The 23,495-nt window shown below is 35.0% G+C and overlaps 1 protein-coding gene across 1 annotated transcript; it reads right to left on the reverse strand.

Annotated features, from left to right (window-relative positions):
* Nucleotides 1–42: 42 nt before the first annotated feature.
* On the reverse strand, nucleotides 43–22,757 carry LOC143222471 (vang-like protein 1). Its single transcript, XM_076449046.1, has 3 exons — nucleotides 22,313–22,757; nucleotides 6,079–7,354; nucleotides 43–736 (listed from the first exon to the last, which is right to left on the reverse strand). Exons 2-3 carry the CDS (start codon nucleotides 7,331–7,333, stop codon nucleotides 309–311), a joined length of 1,683 nt encoding a protein of 560 aa, XP_076305161.1. The 5' UTR covers nucleotides 7,334–7,354; nucleotides 22,313–22,757; the 3' UTR covers nucleotides 43–308.
* Between the last annotated feature and the right edge of the window lie 738 nt (nucleotides 22,758–23,495).

A 23,495-nucleotide genomic window follows, 5' to 3' on the forward strand; every position in this document is an offset into this window, starting at 1 on the left:
AATAATTATAAAAGTTTAAGAAAATTAGGACAAAAGCGAGAAATCAAATTAACTGCTTAAGAATGTTAAAATATATATAATTTATATATAATATAATATCTGAGCTTTAAGTTTAATGGTAGTCAAAATATATATATTTTTATATAACTGTCTTACAACACGTGAGATTTTATGTAATACTTACCAAAATTATCACTTTACAACTTTATCTCACAAGTAGCAATGGTTTTTACCTTTTGGAATGTATCGATAAAAGTAAACTTTTTGAACAAAAGACTGTTGTAATTGAAACAGGCAAGTTAATGTTGCTACACTGAAGTTTCGGAGCTTAATCGTAGAACAAACTTGTTTGTCTTAGGGTTAATTATTTCTTCGATAATATTGAAATGCGGTAGATGATGAACTGTTACGAGCAACGAAACGTCATTCTGACGTAACATAAATACACATCCGGCTTCTACGGCACGCGATAGGAGAGTGCCACACACTAAAGCCCACTTCTGAACTGGCTTTTTTTCTTTGTCACACTGCAGTACGGGAGATTCCGTAATATACTTTTCAAGGAATGCTCGTGGACTCAAGTCGTGACTTAAACAAAGAGCTAAGTGTTCCAGGATAGCTTGCACGTTATGTCGAGGCTGTTGTCTCGTGATTCTTAGATACTTTTGAAGAGCACGTGCCATGGAAGGGAAGATGGCCTGAGCTGCCTCTGATGGATCCATGGGTATCGCTGGGCCTAACGATAACGATCAATAATTTACACAAACAATTTCTATGAAATGAACACTTTTTCTTAGGGGTGTGTTATTATAAACAATTGTATTTGTCACATACTAATAGTATTACTATGCTCTAATACTACATTCTTTATAAAATTCCCTTTTAGGGATTTTTATGAGAAAAAAATAGCACATACTAGTATTTCAAACAAACTATGCCCGCTACATCTATTACGGAGACGCGTTTCACTCAGTACCAGATCTCATCATGCCAGCTGAGATACAACAAATACAGTAAGTCTGAATAATTTTTATTTAAGACATTTATTATAATAAAAGCTATTATGGCGTGAATACCTTTTGTTTAATAATAATGTGATTAAAACATTGAATAATTAAGATAATTCCAAGTGAACCATTACCGCATTTAGTAAATATACCACCAAATTATTTTTTACATATACCAGGAAAGCTTATCGCCGCTATATATCATTTATGAGTAATACAATCCCAGAGAATTCTATAGCTATACGTGAGACGAAGTACCAGAAATTTCAGTATTTCTGAAAGGTGTCGTTAGTTAACGTTGTCCACACACCTTATAGGATTTGAACTTACGAAATATTAAAATTTTATAATTATTGGATTGGGTGTATTTCCTTCATATTCTCGTAGAATTATGCAATTCCACTGCAGTGTCATGAATATACATTGTATGCAACGTAATAAGAATCAGGACAGGCGAAACTTTTCTTTTCGTGGGAGTGGGAGGGAGCAGTCCAGAATTTTGCGGATACAAAGTTCATCCAAGTGTGCTTTGAGGGTCGTAGATGAAAAGGTCACGCAATAAAAAATGTAATATCGTCTAAATAAGCTGCTTAAGATTGATGTAATTCTTGTGTTGAGTTTGTTTGTTTTTACTGTCGCGCAAAGCTACACGAGGGCTATCAGCGCTAGCCGTTCCTAATTTACCAGTGTAAGTCTAGAGGGAAGGCAGCTAGTCATCACCACCCACCGCCAAGTCATTTACCAACGAATAGTAGGATTGATCGTAACGTTATAACGCCCCCCTCGCTGAAAGGGCGAGCATGTTTGATGCGACGGGGATTTGAACCTGCGACCCTCGGATTACGAGTCGAGCGCCTTAGCCATCTGGCCATGTTGGGTCTTTATGTTAAGTTATCCAGTGGCAGCTGTTACATAATATTCCAAGAAACAACTTGAAATATGGAAATTTAGGTTTTTGTCTTTACTACCTAACCTGGCAAATAAAGGCTGAAGATTGTGTACATCATGTGCTTATATAAAAACAGCAGATCCCCAATAACGTATTAAATCTTACATAAAACAAGATAGCATAGTTTTATGAGAGGATAAACAGTCAGAATTTATATGAAATATACATCGGTAAGTTTTGGTCGTACGTCAAAAATAACAAGCTGTTAGGGTTAGTACTAAATACACTTTTGGTTGATAGAATTAAATAAATTGTGGTTTTTATAAAATATTTCTTAAGCCTTCACCAGTTACAATCTGTTGGTTTTAAAGAAACTAAGTAGTTAATGTCTAAACTAGTAACTTCAACTATTCATCAGATGTAACGAACATTGAGTTCGTGTAAGCAGGCCAACTGCAACTACCACATATTTGTAAACGGAAACCCCTATCGTTGGTCAAGTTCATCTGGTACCACAGAATACATTAGTATTAGATTTGCAGTCACAATTGGTCGTAGAAATTTGGATGGTAATGAAACTTTATTACCAGAGATTGAACAACGTGAACAGTTCGCAATTGTACAACAATAACAAACCAGCTAACCTTGTAAAGTTGAGTTTTTAAAAGAAATATCTTGGTGGTTTAAAACTGAAAGTATGCTGAAGTTAACTCACTTTTTATTCGCGTAAAAAGTACACAACAAGTAAAAAATCGCGTCTACCAATCATGAGAGCACTTCCAGTTGTTTACGATAAATCCTGTCAATATGAACAAACTGATATTTTGTACCAAACTTTAGCTAAAGTTCTGATAAATCTTAGATATCTGAGACCATTTTCCACGAATCATTTTGTCAGTTGATAGTTAATTACCGAAGTCAAAAGTATTAATTTTTGTACATGAAATGTTCGCTTCCCGACCCAAAGAAAAAACACTTTTGCGTATGCTGAGTTTTAGCACTGTTTTTTATCTATTTTCGGTCATATTTTGAATCATGTATGAAAAGATATAAAACAACATAAAAATAATGATAAATTCTCACTTAACGCGACATCCTACGCTGATACAGCGGTACATCTACGGATTTACAACGCTAAAATCAAGGGTTCGATTCCCCTCGGTTGACTCAGCATATAGCCCGATGTGGCTTTGCTAGAAGAAAACACACGTTTTACGAGACAAGACTTGAAGTTGAAGTGTTTTTGATAATTGCACAAAGTATAAAGGGTTATCGCACAAAGTGTAAAGGGTTATCGCACAAAGTGTAAAGGGTTATCGCACAGAGTATAAAGGGTTATGCTTTTCGGACTACTTAAGAATGTTTTTAAGAGAAAGAATTAATACTGTATGTTCTCATGAATGTTATTAAAAATATCTCTACTGAATTGTCGTGCATTATGTGAAGAGAATACTGTAACTTACGTTCGGTCACTTTCCAAGAGTTTAAAATTTTTGTTTTTATCACTTCAGTTGTTCACAGTATTGGTTTACGTTTCAATCAGTATGGAAGTATAATACACACTGAAAACATAGGTTCTTAAATTATAGTAACAACTTCAAGACAGTTGATGGGAAGAAGTTTATCAGTTAAAGATACCACCCCCTTCAAACAGATGGGTCCAAAGAAACAAAATAAAACCTCAGCAAAGTTATTCACAGATATGCTTTGTAAGATATTATATACCTGTCTCTATTCTGAATATTTCTGGTGCCAACATTTAAATATTAATTAATTAAATATAAACTACAGAAAACAACAAACCATTTAGCACAATATACTGTCAGAGGGGTCCTGAAACTTACTTACGTCACTCTCTTTCTTAAATGAGGTATACAATTTTCTGAAACTGTAGAACAGCTCGAATTACTTCCGTAAATAAATAACAGAGCATGATAAACATGATTTAAGTGATAATTTAGTTTGTTTTTGAATTTCGCGCAAAGCTACTCGAGGGCTATCTGCGCCAGCCGTCCCTAATTTAGCAGTGTAAGACTAGAGTTAAGGCAGCTAGTCATCACCACCCACCGCCAACTCTTGGGCTACTCTTTTACCAACGATTTGTTTGTTGTATTATGAATTTTGCACAAAGCTCCACGAGGACTATCTGCGCTAGCCGTCCCTAATTTTGCAGTGTAAGAGCCAACTCTTGGGCTACTCTTTACCAATGAATGGTGGGATTGATCGTCACATTATAACGCCCCCACGGCTGAAAGGGCAAGCATGTTTAGTGTGACGGGGATTTGAACCCGCGACCCTCATATTACGAATCAAACCCCTTAATCCACCTGGCCATGCCGGGCCAATATTGTGGAATTAATGAAATAGAATATAGCGTGACACAAAATAATAGCAACAAAGAATGAAGTTTATAATATAATGTGATACTTCAATACATTAAGAACTGGAACAATGAGATATATTGTATTCAAAGACGTAACAACAAACACATAAATACAAGAATATAAACACATAACCTGCTCATACTGCGATATAGAGAGGCACAAAGTGAAGGGGAAAAAACAAAACACGATTATTTATCACCTCAGAAATGTGAAGTGTTTGTAAGCTAATATACAGACACTTAGCGATCTGTGGCAAAGTAACGAAAAGTTAAAAAAAATTCTATTCAATTTTAATGTAATGTTTGTTTTTTTAAATTTCGCACAAAGCTACTCGAGGGCTATCTGTGCTGGCAGTCCCTAATTTAGCAGTGTAAGACTAGAAGGAAGGCAGCTAGTTGTCACCACCCTCCGCCAACTCTTGGGCTACTCTTTTACTAACGAATAGTGGGATTGACCGAAACATTATAACGCCCCCACGGCTGAAAGGGCGAGTATATTTGGCGCGACGGGGATGCGAACCCGCAACCCTCTGATTAGGAGTCACACGCCTTAACACGCTTGGCCATGCCGGGTCCTTTAAGGTAATTTAATGAGGAACAGTTTTATTGTTGTGATTTATCTGTATCACTTGTTATATTCTTTGTACTAAGTATAAGGTAGTTCACTTTCCAGGCACGAAGTTCATTTCAGTTTGAGGTCTAATATATTACTGAACAAAAACGAACTGTTGAGTTTGTTTGTGTTTCAGCGCAAAAGTAAAACAGGGGGCTATCTGTGCTTTGCTTAATACAGATATCAAACACCAATTTTTAGCGTTTAATTCTCCAAAAGTAAGATTGATATTGGGCCGTAGAAACGGGGAAATTATACGGAAATCCATTTTATGTTTTTTACGTTTGTTTGTTTTTTTACGCTGTGAATTAAAGACACGATTTCGCAGTGTAGTTGTTATACTCGCTGGGTTAAAACGTTTTCTTTTTATAACGTTAAACAAATATGGACATTTAATTATACCACAAGTGTTATAATGTGGACATTGCGGTACAGTTTTAATTATACCACAAGTGTTTTTGTGTGGATATTGCGGTACAGTTTTAATTATACCACAAGTGTTATAATGTGGAGATTGCGGTACAGTTTTAATTATACCACAAGTGTTATAGTGTGGACATTGCGTTACAGTTTTAATTATACCACAAGTGTTATAATGTGGACATTGCGGTACGGTTTTGAAACCGATAAAACCATAAGTTACTATTAATAATAATACCACATCTTATTGTTCGACAAATTTTAAGATCATTTTATTTATTCGCCGATCCAAGAATGAATATAACCTTTTAGTTACCCCTGATAAATATATAACTATTACCTGGCTCATCCCGAAGACGTTTAATATGGATATAACCTTTTAGTTACCCCTGATAAATATATAACTATTACATGGCTCATCCCGAAGACGTTTAATATGGATATAACCTTTTAGTTACCCCTGATAAATATATAACTATTATCTGGCTCATCCCGAAGACGTTTAATATGAATATAACCTTTTAGTTATCCCTGATAAATATATAACTATTATCTGGCTCATCCCGAAGACGTTTAATATGAATATAACCTTTTAGTTACCCTTGATAAATATATACCTATTATCTGGCTCATCCCGAAGACGTTTAATATGAATATAACCTTTTAGTTACCCCTGATAAATATATAACTATTACCTGGCTCATCCCGAAGACGTTTAATATGAATATAACCTTTTAGTTACCCCTGATAAATATATAACTATTACCTGGCTCATCCCGAAGACGTTTAATATGGATAAAAGCCTCCTCAACAGATGTTATTAATCTAGCTTTTCTCTTTTTCACTCGTCTGTCGTATTCTTCTTCTTTATAAAAACGGTCATTATGACTAAACTGTCTTCGTCGACCGTTCCCTCTTGGAGTAGCCATCGAATTGGAAATAACCGAAGAATTTTCCATTCCATCTACATTGTAAACCTTAAGGACGTTCGACAGCTTGTGGTGTTTAGAAGGCAATGTCTCAAGGTAGGGATTGTACATAGAGAAATCTCGGTAGTACCTTTCCAGAACCCAGACGGCTGCTCGTTGTATGCTGAATTGGCCCATGTTGTAACAGTGGGTTTCTCCATCTGGTGACCGAACTATTTTAACAAAATACTGTGGCTGAAGATGGCGCAACTGGATGAATATGACAGCTAAATAATGGACGAATAGCAGCGTGTCAACTAGTGATACTGCGAAGAGAACTATACCGTGATAGGACACTTCGTGATTGTTGTTTCGCTTCTCAGCAATTCTAACGCTGTAAAATAACCAGTAGGAAAATGTAAAAACCAAAACTAAAACTAAAATAAAAGCCCGGAAAATGAATATTCTAGGCATCGTTGCTACGGGCCGACGAAGGAAAACAGCCCACGTCCCAAAAATTAATATAATTAATTTAAATGTTAAACTAATAAGTAAACCATCACATTCAGGTCCACATTTTGAAACTTTCCAATCAAAGAAGTCAAGTTTAGGCAGAACAACCATCAGTAGAGGTGAAATAAATGCACAAAAAAACACGAGGATGGCAATAAACGAGCTCATCCACATTTGGCACTTAAAGATCCAACCTTCGTCCGAGTTGCTACTCATTGTATACAAGTTATCTATGGACATAGAGTGATTACTGCTATTCCCTGTAACAGCAGTGGTGTTGTCCCCCCAGCTATCCTGAGGTAGAATATCCACTTCTATTATCTCATCATTGCGTCGGCTCATGTCTGGTCTCTCCAGAGTTTTATTTTCGGAAATAGCTTGGATTGATTGGTCAGTTTTCTTGGAACGCTGGGAATGTCGCGGTGACCTTGAACGGTGGGAATAATGGTTCGAAGGAGTAAATCCATGACCTCGAGAACAGCGTAAGCGCGTGGAGTGATCGCTGTAAATGGATTTAATGGATTCATTTTCGGTGGTCACAAGGTAAGTGGGAAACTGTATTTCGCTCCCAGTGGAACGATCTCCCAACCAGAATGACATGGAGTTTTTGATACACTGGATCTGAAAAATGAAACAAAGTGTTAAGATTAGTTATATGGCTGTATACTTCTATAAGAATGATTTAAGTATTTCAATATTTTACAACGGAAACGTATAACACAAGTAAGGCCCGGCACGGCCAGGTGGTTTCAGGCGTTCGACTCGTAATCTGAGGGTCGCGAGTTCAAATCCCCGTCGCATCAAACATGTTCATCCTTTCAACCGTGGGGGCGTTCTAATGTGACGTTCAATCCCACTATCCGTTGGTAAAGGAGTAACCCAAGAGTTGGTGGCGGGTGGTGATGACTAGCTGCCTTCCCTCTAGTCTTACACTACTAAATTAGGGACAGCTAGCGCAGATAGCCCTTGAGAAGCTTTGCGCAAAATCCAAAAATCCAAATAAACACAAGTAAATTTATGCAGTTTCTTTTATCACACAACGACACAACAGATATACCACTTGACATTAATGTGAACTTTTTCCAACCCAATAAAGATCTATGTACTTATTAATCTAAATGGCTCAAAACTAAACTTTCATACAGGTTGCGATACTGTTGATTAATAGTTTTGTTTCGAGTTTATTTACTGCTTATATAACATTTTTATTTCTCTTTCTGTGTTATCATATATGAAGTCAAATCTTCTGCTAAATTACTGATTCGTGCAAAATTGCTAAGAAACATTTTGAATTTATTAATAAAAAGTTTAACTTTTATAAGATCTAAGTTTAATTACCCAGTGGCGGCGCCCATGAGGGGCTTGACCCCCCAAATGAGCCAAGCTTCCCCTCAGCTCCCCAATATTGTTACTGACATATATTCATAAAATATGGAAAACACGATCTTCATTGTTGCTTAATAATTAACATGAAAGAGACATAGATCTGTAAAACTCAACGTGTTCATTAAGATGAAAGATAGTTAGCCTGATAGTAACCTTACTTTCCCTCAGTGTGTTAACTTCACACGGGATAATTCGTTTCAGCTATGTAAACTATGTTATTAATCAGAGTACGAGTTTCCAATGAAAACTGCATTGAAAACGCAGTTTAAAATAGCACACCTTTCTGAAATGTACGTTGGTAGTTACATTATTATAACTTACCATCTATACTTCATATTGGCATTTTGGGGAGCCCCACCACAGTTTACCCCAGCCCTCCAACGAAAATATACTGGCGCCGCCACTGTAATTACCTCTTTTTCGAGTAGGTTCAATGTCCAACTGTACACATTTAGGCTTAACTAACAGCGCGAACACACGAAAAATTTTAAACTAGGTATCAAAAATGTGCGTTGTCTTATCTAAGTTGTTTTTTTTAGTTAATGTGTTGTTTATTAATACACTCTCTTATCGAGTGGATCTTTCACAAACCACTTAAACAGAAAGTTCCTTCGATGTACCTAAGCTAATTTTGTATCTCAATTCTTCAAGACGTTCTCTAGATCACCTTCAACTACGTAGCTGCCGCCCATTTCATTCGAATTTATTTGTCATAATTCCTGATTTTCACTTACGTCATTTTTATCTGTTTTTGTTCTATCCATCTTTTCGTTACATTTATTTTGTTTAAATATATAACACGCGGATTGATATGCATTATCAAGTCTAAAATGTAAATATATCACTAGATTGGTGAATGTTGATTTAAATTCTGAAACATTCTATACCTTTGAAACGTGTGTATTTGATAATGAGAGGACCAGTGATTGAACCGTGGTACCTGTTTTTAAAGTAATCTTCCTTATTGATAAGCTTGTCTTGTAATTAAAAACTTATCGACTGATGCATGTAACAATAGCTATTAAGCTATTACTTTCAATTAAGTATGTAGCTCTAACAATGTGGTAACAAAATTACCTTTAACCTGTCCAGTGCCGTAGAAGAGATAACTCGTCCAAGCCGATCGGTAACAGAGTGCCACGGACGAGTTAATTCGTTCTCAATGATACCTAACTTTAACGCTAGATGTCAGCACCATACACGCATTTGACCTACTTTCAAATTGTTTCACTTTAGATCCAAAATGGCATCACGAAAAAGTTACAAAATGACGAAACATTAGAGTTGTATTGTAACAGCTGAAACACTTGGCAGTCAACACGTTAATATTGTATTTTCGTACTCCGACACGCATGCTCGAAATGATTCACTGTTTTGAAAAGAAAAACTGTATACGTCGGAAAAACTAAAAAAAGAGAAACGTCAGTTTTCACTTTGACGTCAAAAATGTGAATTATAATTGCTAATAATTTCTCGCTAAACTAAGTTCGCTCTTTGAGGAAAACATAAATATAACTTAATAACTTATTACGTAATTTAGCTAATTTTATATATCAGCTTACTAGGAACTTCAGTGTCATAAAACAAAACCTTACGATGAGCAGAATGAATACATCATTAAATCATCGGTTGAATGTTTCTGTTGTTTCTCATATTTTCATCTTCAATTTCGAACAGTTGTTTAATTCGACGTATTAAACAGTTCTTTCGACTGTTTACATTTTGTTGGCGTGTAAGAAGTGAACATTTAAAAACGTAACAAAAAATAAATAAAAATGAAAAGAGAGGAAAAAAATGTTTTTCGATGAATATTTGATTTGTCAACTGAAACATAAAATCCTAAAGTTAGCACAAAATAAGAGGGTAGTTACTAAATATAACCAAATCAAATTTCAGCAGCTTACGTTTTTCCAATAACATTAGCTGATGGCGTCACTAAGACTCTGGTTTATTGATTATTCAATTACAAAGCCCTCAGGAACCAAACATCATGGCCGGCATGAGTCATTCCATCCTATTCCAACCACGAGAGAGAATACGCAATGTGATAATTATGATAGGAGCCGTATAAACAATGATTAAACCATACACTAAGCACTGTGTCACATCGTACCAGCTACTGTCGTTGACGTATTTAACACTTTAATATTGTTAATCAAACGGTTACAGGCTATACTAAATAACTAAATCTATCCGTACAAGAACCGTTAAAGTATTATTTCTCGTTGGATAAGTGTGATACGTCAAAGAATCGATCTATAATTTACATATGTACATGTGATGTGTAAATGATGTTGGCAAATCTATACGAAAACAAGCAACCAAGGTACAATGAATAACAATATTATGTATATATATTTATCAATAACTGTATAGCATAAACGATTTTATATTTTCTTAACTTCTGTGATATCGAGTGATATTTCCAGTTGTGTGAGTTTCAGGAAACGCTTTTAAACATGGTGACTATCTATAGGTTTATCATGTTCTGTATTCCTCAACCATGCAACAAATGTGTGCATCACATCACATCAGATTGCATTAGCATTCTAAGCATGTTTTACTGCTTTACTTCCAAACATGCTGCTAAAAACACTTGTAATTTTCAACCTTCATAAAATAGACGTGAATCTGCTAGATGAGTTGTCATTGCGTATTCATCTATGTGTTATAATATCCATTCATATATTTTTTTAAACCACGTGAAATCCACACATAATTTTAAACTATATAAAATTTAGTGGTATACGTTTTAGAATAAAACTACAATAAATGATTATAATTGACTTGGTGTGAAGAGTGAATAGGAACGCTGAACATTTACATAATAAGTAGTATGGCTTCCCCCCCCCCCAGAATGTTCCTCACGGAAGATCGTAAATGTTCCAACAAATTTATCTTTCTTCTAACTGTCTCGAAATCAGAACTACTACGCAGGATTAACTTCTTCTGATTAATCCTTTTAATAAGACTCGTAATCCGAAGGTCGCGGGTTCGAATTCCAGTCACACCAAAACATGCTCGCCCTTTCAGCTGTGAGGGCGTTATAATGTGATGGTCAATCCCACTATTCGATGGTAAAAGAGTAGCCCAAGAGTTAGCGGTGGGTGATGATGACTAGCTGCCTTCCCTCTAGTCTTACACTGCTAAATGAGGGACGGCTAGCGCAGATAGCCTTCGTATAGCTTTGCGCAAAATTAAAAACAGTCATTTTAATAAATTATTGGACTTTATCGTTAAAAAAAGTAGTCCTCCACCTGGAAAATGTTAATTTGTTATATCTTTCTATTATATACCGAAAATATAAAACTATACGTTTTTAGAAAGCACTCGACCAAATACGTTCAAAATGACCTTAAATCCTAAACTGAACACGCGCTTTCGTAAAAAATAAGCTTCATATTCTCATAAAAAGTGTTGCGCACCTACTGTAGTTTCTTATGTTTCCTTATTCTAAGTTACCTATATTGTAATTTTCTTCAGTCATTCTATATATTTCTATTCACTATGAATAGTGTTTGAAACATGTAACTATGGCAGTTGTATATTTCTAGATTAATTGTATTGTTTCTTTGAATCATAAAATAAGTTTAATTTGGGAGATTGGAATACAAAGCACGAGCTCGCCTAAGTAACTGAAACTAATCATTTGGTTGGTTTGTTCCTGTTGTTGTTGTTGTAATATTAATGAACGGCAGTTCTGGAACGTGTCAGTTAATGATTGAATAAACAACTGTGACAGCAAACTGATTGAAAGATCTTATAACACATGGTCTGATCCCTTTGATCTATCAGTTACATCTGTGTATGATCTCTTTATAAATGTGACAGCAACTGATTGAAAGATCTTATAACACATGGTCTGATCCCTTTGATTAGTTACATCTGTGTATGATCTCTTTCCTTTTTTCTAGCAAGAAAAGAAAGATGGAACTAGTGAAGACAAGTCGACTCGTAATTTGAGGATCGCGGGTTCTAATCCCCGTCACACCAAACATGCTCGCTCTTTCAGCCTTGGGGACATTATAATGTAACGGTCCATCCCTCTAAAACAGAAGCCCAAGAGTGGGCGATGGGTGTTTATAACTGGCTCCCTTCCCTCTATTCTGCTAAATTAAGGACGGCTAGCGTAGATAGCCCTCGTGTAGCTTTGCGTGAAATTGAAGAACAAACAAACAAACATACTTACCCTTAAATGGTAGTGCGCTTTTTCTTATTTTTATTTTTCATTTTTTTCTTCTTTACTTTGCAGAATAATCGTCACCTTCCTAGAATTGTCTGCAAGCAGTGAAGGGTGATATAGATGTGGGACGTTGTTGGCTTGAGCACCCACATCTCGCTCTCTTGATTTCTATATTCGTTATTTCTATTGCTATTCGTTTACTTTATTTTTCTTTGTGAATGGAGGTTAAGACTGATAGACGGTGTATCCCCACCACATTGTTGGTCCTACATCCCAGTCACCTCCAAAACCTAGGATACATTTTATATCCTACATTATAGCTTGCACTCTGAAGATTCTTTCAGTTGGCGCAGTTTATTCATTTATTTTTGTTTCGGCTTGTGTTTGGTTATAACAAACTAATATATATATATATAATGTTTACGCAAATTATGTTTTAATTGTACAAATTTCTAAGTTCGGCATACGTAGATTTTCAGCTGTATCTTAAAAGCGAAACGTTTTATAAGCCATAAAGTGAAGGTAACAGACCATCTAAAACTTACCATTAAAGCAAGAATATGTTTTTCTTTCTTGCGCAATACGTGTAGGTTTATTTGAATTCAAAACGCGAAAAAGCGTGAGAGAGCTAAAACAAGCTTAACACGCATGCTGATCGCGTGTAATTGGCAGCAAAGAAAACGGCCATTGCCTTATTATCATGAACCTTTGTGCTACACCAAAATCATTTGATATAGATATGCAAGACATTAACGTATATAATATTAACCTGCATGTTACGCCTTTAGATGGGTAAACGTATTATTTTTCATTATTATATTTATTTTGGTTATGCCAATGACTAATAACATTTATTCAAAATATCGTTAATCCTAAAAATGAACAAAAAAGTTTCTAGTTTAATGAGAAGCAAGCATTGGTGGAAAGATAGTTGAGATTTTGTCAATGACCTCTGGCTGGATCTGCCCGGTCGCTTGGAAAGAATGATGCGCATGCGCTACCTATTCTGATATTTAAAAAAAAACAAGTTGTTTTGAAATTTATGCGACGTATCTTAATGAATATAACAAACATTATCGTAATTTTTTTCCCAAAATGACCTCTATCGGATATGTGGGAGTTAATAGAAAGAGAGAACTTTTAAAAATACGAGGGAGTAACGTATTGATGTATTTACATGATATATACTGTACACCGATAAACCTACCTTGACTACACTGTCCAGCATGTTGGTGTTTCCATGGTGTTTTTTTGAAGACAGAACGCGGAATTACGCGAAACTTCCATTAATTTGCAGTTTTTGTTTAATATTTGTTTTTTAATTCCATAATGATGTAGATACGATAAAAGTAAAATTTACCAATGAGTTGTCACAAACGTAATGTAATTATTACGTTTTTGAGATTACTGGCGATTTAAAAACTGGTTGCAACTTTACCGGTAGAGCGATCAGAGCGAGAAATTGTAAGCATTTTTAGTTTGTTTGTTTTTTAATTTCGCACAAAGCTACTCGAGGGCTATCTGTGCTAGCCGTCCCTAATTTTGCAGTGTAAGACTAGAGGAAAGGCAGCTAGTCATCACCACCCACCGCCAACTCTTGGGCTACTCTTTTACCAACGAATAATGGGATTGACCGTCACATTATAACGCCCCCACGGCTGAAAGGGCGAGCATGTTTGGCGCGACGGGGATGCGAACCCGCGACCCTCGGATTATGAGTCGCACGCCTTAACGCGCTTGGCCATACCGGGCCAAACTGTAAGCAAGATAAAATAGGAAAAGGTGCTTGCACAGTCTATATCTAATGTGGAAATTCTGTTCATTTTAACCAGATGACTAGAACAACTTCTAGGTACAAAGGATTCCTAAGACTATCAAGTGATTTTACCCGTTAATAAAGCTACGACTGTTCTTTTCGTCATTATTAATTAGATGAAACCGTGCAAAAGCAACTATGCAAGCGAGATAAATGTTGCATATGGAGTGGTGACTTATTGGAAAGATAAATTGAACATCGAATTACGTCAACAAATATTTACAATAAAATATAATTAGTTCGATCAGAAGAAAAATTAATTTCTGGAGTGATTATTTCGTGTCGTAAATTAACTTAAGTATTGATTAGGAGAAGATGATTAATGTTAAGGAAGAAAAATTATTGCGATAATGAGTTATTACAAACGTAATTGCCATAGTAATCATATCATTACAATTACCAACTTAATTTGAAAATGTCCTAAGAATGGTAAAATAGAAAAAAAGGACTTGCACATTCTACAGTGAAGCCAATACAAACAGAGAAAATAAACACAAATCAAACCAAAGAAAGAAGTAGGCTTAAAGCCAGGACACTTGAAACAAAAAGAGAAGTAGGCTTAAAGCCAGAACATTTCAAACCAAAGAAAGAAGTAGGCTTAAAGCCAGGAAACTTGAAACAAGAGAAACAATTAGGCTTAAAGCCAGAACATTTCAAACCAAAGAAAGGAGTAGGCTTAAAGCTAAAAATTTTGAAACAAAAGAAAGAAGTAAGCTTAAAGCCAGAACATTTCAAACCAAAGAAAGAAGTAGGTTTAAAGCCAGGACACTTGAAACAAAAGAAACAATTAGGCTTAAAGCTAAAAAAATTTGAAACAAGAGAAAGAAGTAAGCTTAAAGCCAGAACATTTCAAACCAAAGAAAGAAGTATGCTTAAAGTCAGAACACTTCAAACAAACCAAAAACGGAGTCTTTAACACAGAACACTTTAAACCAAACAAAGAAGTAAGCTCCATTGTCCAACTTCACACATTATTAAAAGTTGCCAAATGTTTTTGAAAACATAGTTTTACCCTACATGACCTTTGTTTGTTAGATAAATGGATTTGTTTTTTTATCATAAACGCTACAGTTTTATTGTCCATTAGTAGAACTTTTTTCCAAAAGTATAACTTCTACGTCTGCTGATATCTTATTTATCTTTTAGTAGGAAGGAATTGAAGTGTTAGTTATTTTTCAGTGAATGTAATAAGAAGTGGTCATTCTAATTTATTTATGTGAAAGGATGATTGAAATGTCTTCTAAATTCGACAGAATGACCAATACCCATACAATGCCTGTTTTTTTATAGCTGTTATTTTTTGTACTTTCAGTGAGGTTTCAAGGTTTTCCACTTAGGGTTAGGGGGCAGAAAAGTTTAAGGAGAGGCTAATGAATTAAAAGGCTGAAATTTATCTAAACTTTTAATAAAACGGCCATTAATTAAAGCAAGTGTAACAATATATATAATATATATAGAAGTATATTTTAATTAAATAACACAATACAAGTCTATTTTTGGATGATGTTTATGTTAGTCTGTTGTTGTTGTTTTTAATTAATCACAAAGCTACACAATGGGCTATCTGTGCTCTGCCGTATGTTAGACTGAGTTTCATTTACGTTGGCTCAAGTTTATTACTACAACGATTAAATTCATCATGATATTAACACATATATGCCTCTTGAGAGGTATTTTAGCGGAAATACAACTCTATAAATAGGATTTCGATATCCGCGGTGGACGGAGCACAAATAGCCCGTTGCCTGGCCTTGTGCTTTCCTTTTTTCAATTATAATTAATTAATAAAATTTATTCTAACATATAAAACGTATCTTCGTCAGGTGTTACATATTTTAGGCACCATTAAACATTTTCTACCTGGAAAAATCGAACTACACAGAAACGGTTATGTTCCAGCCTTAAATTAAATACTCGGTATCCACATTGGTAATATTTACCTGTGTAATGGTGAAATAAAGAAATCTAATAAGGTTAGATCCTGAGAGCAAGAATAGTAATAATTTGTTCCTCTAAATTTTGAAATCTAACCATAATTTTCCGGATTAAGTCGTGAATAGAAGGAAAAATAATGACTAATGATCGCCTCTTCCAGAGTGTTATTTATTTAAATCGATAAGAACAACAAGAGGTGCATATGATGCTCGATTCGTAATCTAAAGGTCTCAGGTTCGAATCCCTTTCACACCAAATATGATCGCCCTTTCAGCCGTGGGGGCATTATAATTCCACGGTCAATCCCACTATTCGCTGGTAAAAGAGTAGTCCTAGAACTGATGACGGGTGATAATGACTAGTCCTACACTGCTTTATTAAGGCTTGCCTCCTTGTGGATGGTTCTGGTACCCCAAATTGATTCATTAAGTACACGGGATATACCAGTCTTAGAAATTCTAAACAATTTATCTCAACACACCTTTACGATTTAAGTGTATGGTTATTTTCGGTAGCATCATACTACTTACAAAATGCCAAACAACATATAGGTGTTTTTTTTTTGTTTTGTTTCTTTTTACAAATGCAGATCTACCGCGACTTTATATCGATTAAAGGTGTCACGTGTCATGCATATTCAAAATTGTGTGAATATTATTTGCTGAGTCCTGTATAAAAACAAAAAAATAACATAAAACTAACACAGAAGCACAGTGGTGGGATTATAAATACCCTATATTCAGTGTATTTTTAATTGACAATAAAAAAATCTCTGAAATTTAAAAAATTACACTTTGTAACACAAATTTTGTTCCTGGATAGAATGTGTTATTTCTTAATTGCTTATGTTGTAAAAGTACAGAAAATGACCATTATTCCCTTCAAACTTAGCTTTTGTCACCTGAATAATGAAATTTAGAAATTAACATATTTTCTATGTAAAAACGGGAAAATTTGCACATTTTCATTTACATAAGGTCCGAATAAAACAACATATGAATCACGATTTACATGCATTTATACTGAAGTTATACAAAAATGTTTAGAAGTGAGTAGTTTTTAGAGATTTGCGACTGTAATGTAAATCACTTTCACGTATCAGTCTCCAAATATAGTCTCCCATCATGTTTTCGTTATACGTTCCCAGGTCACAAAAGCAAAGTTTGAAGAGAAAAACAGGTCTTTTCCATTTACTTTAGGCATAAGCAATTGGGAAATAACACTTTCTGCCCAGGAACAAGTAAACATTTGGTTACATAGTGTTATTACATGTACAGGAGAATCACCAGAGATGCCACTCTAATCGTATTTATTGTATGTTTGTGCGCCTCAGTATACATATTATAACCGAACTTATCAAGAATCAAGTACTCTAACGATTGTGTGGTCACTAACAAACCAGCATATTAACAGCAGAAACCGCAAAGAAACGTACAGAGAAAACACTACTCCACGTCTTAATATTTTCATCACAATTTGTAATATACTCTAGGTTTGAAGAGCTTTTCAGCAGTTGAATTTTAGTTTTTTCTTTCTTAAAAACTCATAGATCTACAAAAGGATGTCTTTGCTGTTTCTACTGCGAGGATCGAAACCCAATTTTTAGCGTTCTACCCTTCTATCTTGAACAGTGAAAGCTAATTTTCTGTGCGTAAGTTCTTTTAAAAGGGATGAACAAATCGCCTGCGATTTTCCAATCTGTACATTTTACAAACGTCTTTGAGAAAATTTGTAAATGCAATAGATTTTAAGGGCTCACATCGATACATACACAAGGTGGGCAGACCACAAATAGCTTACTGTATAGCCGTTAAGACTGAATAAAGGCCCAGCATGGCCAGGTGTGTTAAGGCGTTCGATTCGTAATCTGAGGGTCACGGGTTCGAATTCCCGTCGCACCAAACATGGTCGCCCTTTCAGCCGGGAGGGCGTTACAATGTGACGGTCAATCTCACTATTTGTTGGTAAAAGAGTAACCCAAGAGGTAGCGGTGGATGGTGATGACCAGCTGCCTTCCCTCTAGTCTTACACTGCTAAATTAGAAACAGCTAGCGCATATAGCCCTCGTGTAGCTTTGCGCAAAATTAAAAAAACCACCAAAAACAGTGAATAAACGTAAAATTTTGTAAAAACCGGCGAACTGATACGTCGATTACAATGTTATCCGAATCGAATTCTTATTGGGAATATCTCAAAGCACCTTTACCAAAAAGCACATGTTCTAGATAAAACATTATTTGTGAGAAAAAAATACTTTTCTAATAAGATATTAATAGTTTAATACCATTGGATTTTCGCGTTTTAAAAATATATAAATATATTAAACAAACCAACAACAAACAAATCTCGATGAATGACAGTTTGCTACCCAGTTCTGCGATTGAAATAGAATATTTAAGTGTAAACACCTCAAACAATAAGTCATCACAAAATAATCATTTTTAAATATATACATTTCCAAATCTCCATGATTAATTATACCATGCTCCAACATCCAGACAGATAATTAATCTGTTTAGTATCCTTGAAGAAATGCGAATGTGAAATTAATTCTTATATAAATGTATATAGTTATATGTTAAAAATTAAAATTAGTTTTATCAGTAGTTTTTGTTGTTTTGTTCTTTTATAAAATTATCTATAATTTCACTGTTAACAACAGGATTGTCTGGACTATCCAGTGTATGTTTTATGTAACTAATTTCTATGACTTTTTAAAGCTTAGTTATAAAGCAGACATATATAGCAAACTTCCACTCATTAATGTGAACACAAACCTTACGTAACTTTAACAGTTTATAAGCGTTTTGTACGTTCCTTACAATCACCAGGACAATCAGAACACAGAACACCATATCTCAGATGCCAGTCACCAGTTCGACTCGTCTCTGTAGATTCTCGGGAGGGAATCATGACATGTCTTAACAATATGTCATTGTTTCTTGAGAATTACTTAAGGGACTGATCGAACATCGATAAATGTACTGGAGATTTGTGTGAGAAAACTCCAATAATCGTGCTATATTTACGTTTAGTTCTTATATATTTTGAATTAGGGGTTTAAAAAAATACCTTTAATCTTCTTTACTTCTCTTACTTGTTCTTGGAATATTCTACACTAGGTTGGACGAAGTTGTGGATTTATTTCCGCAACGAAAGAGGCCGGGCGTGGCCAAGTGGTTGAGGCACTCAAGTCGTTATCCGAGGGTCGCAGGTTCGAATCCCCGTCGCACCTAACATGCTCGCCCTTTCAGCCATGGGGGCATTAAAATGTGACGATCAATCCTACTATTATTTGGTAAAAGAGTAGCCCAAGAGTTGGCGGTGAGTGGTGATGACTAGCTGCATTACACTGCTAAATTACGCACAGCTAACGCAGATAGCCCTCGAGTAGCTTTGCGCGAAATTCGAAACAAAAAACGCAACGACAGTTTTAAAGATGTAAGTAATCGAAACATAAGGGAAAGTTATGTTCTTTAGAGTGTGTCAATAAAAGTAAAACTGATTTTGTATTTATATTTATCGCATATTCTGATCAGAAAACAACCATCCATTCTACAGACATTATAGTTGGACAATAGGCCGCAGCGTCCCTATCAATCGCCTTTTGTTTTAGTCACTTTATCTACTTCCAATATGGTCGAAACAGCTTACAAGTTCATCGTTAAATAACAGAACGATCACCTACAAATGATTTGTTTGTGTATGTATATGAACACAGGTAAGGAGCGATGTATCTTAGAGACATAACTAGTCACGTCAAAAACAGACGTCAAGACAACAACACTGATAAGGAGGGTTTTCATTATTAACAAGAGTTTAACTATGAATAAATGCGTTTAACAGAATACTGTTAATGACAACAACAGAATCATTACGTCATACTAACGCGTTGTGAAAACTAAAAAAACACAAAGTTTAAGCTAACAACAATATTTTGGAATCCTGTACCAAGATGTTTGTTTGTTTGTGTTTTGAATTTCGCGCATAGCTACACGAGGGCTATCTGCGCTAGCCATCCCTAATTTAGCAGTGTAAGACTAGAGGAAAGGCAGCTAGTCATCACCACCAACCGCCAACTCTTGAGCTACTCTTTCACCAACGAATAGTAGGATTGACCGTAACTTTATAACGCCCCCACGGCTGAAATGGCGAGCATGTTTGATGCGACGGGGATTCGAAACTGCGACCCTCAGATTACGAGTGCAGCGTCTTAACCCACCTGGCTATGACGAGCCACCAAGATGCAAACAGTCGAATTAAACCTCGATATTTTTATACGTGAAATACAAAATGTAATTTTTCCATACCTGTTCTGGGTATATTTTATTTATAATAGCTAAAGAAAATAATTTTTTATGGGTGAGTTATATATTGATATATTTAATGATTACAAACTGACCAAATTACGAACCTACGTATTTTACTGTTCTGGACTTCTTACGGTTTGACATGACAAAAAATTAAACAAATGTAATTCACGAACTATTATAATACATTGATTATTATAAATATAAAGTATTGATTACTAACTGTAAAACACTTTGTTTAGAATTAAGCACAAAGCTATACAATGGACTATCTGTGCTCTGCCCACCACGGGTATCGAAAGCCGGTTTTTAGTGTGCAAGTCCGCAGACATACCTCTGTGGATTAAAACACTTACTAACACTTTCAAAGAACTGGTTACAAAGTAATTCATAATTAATAATAATAAGGTAAGTACAATGTTAAATACATTATTTAACGACGGCTACTTCGCAAATAACAACCTCTTCACAACAGAATTCCTGACAATGGCGTTTACTCTGACATTTTCGTAAAATGTATATTTTATTATATAACGAAGAGCAAGTTTATGAATATATATGTGTGTATATAAATATATTTCTGATAAAATGCAATAACACCGTTAAAAAAATATAAGTGTAACCGATCTTACAGAGAAACTAATTTATGTTATATACACCGGATTGTGATTACGTAATAACTTCTGTAACCGACCGTTTGACAAGGAAGACTGAAGATAATTATGCAAATAATAATAGTTTAATAAGTAATTAGCTGCTGTTTGGAGGAATAGCTGAAGGTTCTCTGGAGTACATATTCTTAAACACTGTCAGCTCACTGATAATGAAACAGGCAGTGTTAAGGGTTAGACCAACTAAAACACAAAATCTTTAAAATACCTGGTCGTATCAGTCACGAAGCTATAAAAATAACACGGAAACAAATTATGTGAGCTTATACAGAATATGCACCAGAAAATATTTGAACTTGGGACAATACAATGTGGTAGAGTAATCGAGAACAGCGTAAGACTTTAAAATGATTGGTTAAAGCCTTAGTATGTTGTAATAATGAACACGTTCAGAATTATTCAGGAAAAGTGATAATTTGTAACAGCATATTTGACGTAACATACCCAAGTTCTACACACAGTTTAGTGTTTGAAATAATAATAGAACCTTGATGTTCATAATATATTAAAATACACTGTATTATTAAACATTATGCCTGCTGATTTAAGTATAACCCAGTGTTCCAGTGCTTTGTTTGACTTGATATAACGCTGAATTGGGAAGTTTAATCGTCGTAGGGGTGAAGTATAGACTCCCCATTCTATACATAGTTTTGCGCTGAAACAATAACTGACGTATATTAAATAAAACATTTTTTGTAATTTTTTTCAACAACATTAACATTAACTTTCAAACAAAAAGATTCTGTCGAATGGAAAGAAATACCTTGCACTGTAACTTTATAAAATAGCTGTTGTGTTATTACTTAGAAGTTAGAAAGGAAAGAAATAACTTACACTGCAACTTTATAAAATAACTGTTGTGTTATTACTTAGAAGTTAGAAAGGAAAGAAATACCTTACACTGCAACTTCATAAAATAACTGTTGTGTTATTACTTAGAAGTTAGAAAGGAAAGAAATACCTTACACTGCAACTTTATAAAATAGCTGTTGTGTTATTACTTAGAAGTTAGAAAGGAAAGAAATACCTTACACTGTAACTTTATAAAATAACTGTTGTGTTATTACTTGTAAGTTAAATAGAAAATTAGTTAATTTCCATTTTAAAACATTTAAAATTAACTAATAAACTCTAAGATTTAATGTTCTAGTCCTTAAATTTCCCTACGATTAATTTTTATATTAATGGAATTTTCGTGTGCTTTAAAAAAAAAAAAATTGTCTTATCCACGACACCAATGGTTATATTTACACGAATGTCAATGTTACAACTTACCTAAGTTGTTTTAATAAGTATTACAGACAACTTCCAGGTTCAATATATTGTTTGTTTTTTTTTGTTGTTGTTTTTTAAATCATAGATAAATATACCGTTCACAAAATCTGTCGAGGTAAATCCTTGATGATCAGTATGATTAAGCAGGAGAAAACATTGTATGAATACCGTGGACTATAGACGTTAGTTAGGTGCATCAATCGCTTAAAAGGTTTGTCACTTCTCAAAGACGAAACAAGAACTGCTCATAAGCACGTGACGCATTGAAGAACTTTGGTTTGTACATGACTAGAATTACACTTGTCTGTCAGTCAGGCGGCTAACAAGTAACACGCACATCGTTCTGTGTACCGTCATAACAGGGGTATCACAGTCCAAGTCGACATGGAAAAAGAGTTAAGTCTGGTACCCCTTACAGCGTATTAGACCCCACGTAACACATGCAGATAACTGATTTTAGTTCTGTACTAACTCACAAGGGGGATCAATGATCCTGACGCTAGCCTCTAACTCTCCTGACAAAACTTGGTCGCCGCTGATAGGACTTGGAAGGCTTACGTAGTAGGACCATGGACGAGACTAGTCTGGCAACCGAGACCAATCAGCGAACAGAATCTATAGTGTCGGGTGATCTTATAGAACCGGGCTCAACAATGACTAAGACGCCGCGATCATAGACCGGGTTTAGATCAGCAGGTAAAAGATTGAGAGGGTACAACGTGGGTCCAACACTGACATATGTTTGTAAATCTATCCATTCGGGCATATACAAAATCAACGGTCGATCCACACAATAATATACCGCTATCAGAAATCCTCTTGCGGGCCTTGTTGGTGACTGGCTGTCTTCCTTCTAGTCGATCGTTGCAAACTTAGGACCCAGCGTAGCTTTGCAAAAAAATGAAAATAAATAATATTAACTCCTAAACTCTGTCAAGATGATTTTTACAAAATAAAAATGCTGACTGGGATATTTCGGTTACTACAAATAAAAATTTTAACATAATTACGTAAATTTCTCAATCTGTACATCATTGGAAAGAGAATGCCCTTGATTTTGATCTAGCAACGTATATTTAATCCCATTAGCCTACTCTCTTACTTAGATCAGTATATTAAATTAGCTACAATATTTAATGGGTGGTTAGCTAACCATGCCTAAAAGTGCAACTGGTATTTCTTG

This window comes from Tachypleus tridentatus, chromosome 1 (assembly GCF_004210375.1).
Source record: "Tachypleus tridentatus isolate NWPU-2018 chromosome 1, ASM421037v1, whole genome shotgun sequence".
NCBI lineage: Eukaryota > Metazoa > Arthropoda > Merostomata > Xiphosura > Limulidae > Tachypleus > Tachypleus tridentatus.

Excerpts from the sequence above, each read along its gene's own strand:
- LOC143222471 (XM_076449046.1), bottom strand. The coding sequence starts at position 7,333 with ATGTCATTCTGGTTGGGAGATCGTTCCACTGGGAGCGAAATACAGTTT. Across the intron at positions 737-6,078 it reads ACGTCTTCGGGATGAGCCAG|GCCCAGCGATACCCATGGAT; the intron begins GTAATAGTTATA and ends CGTTATCGTTAG.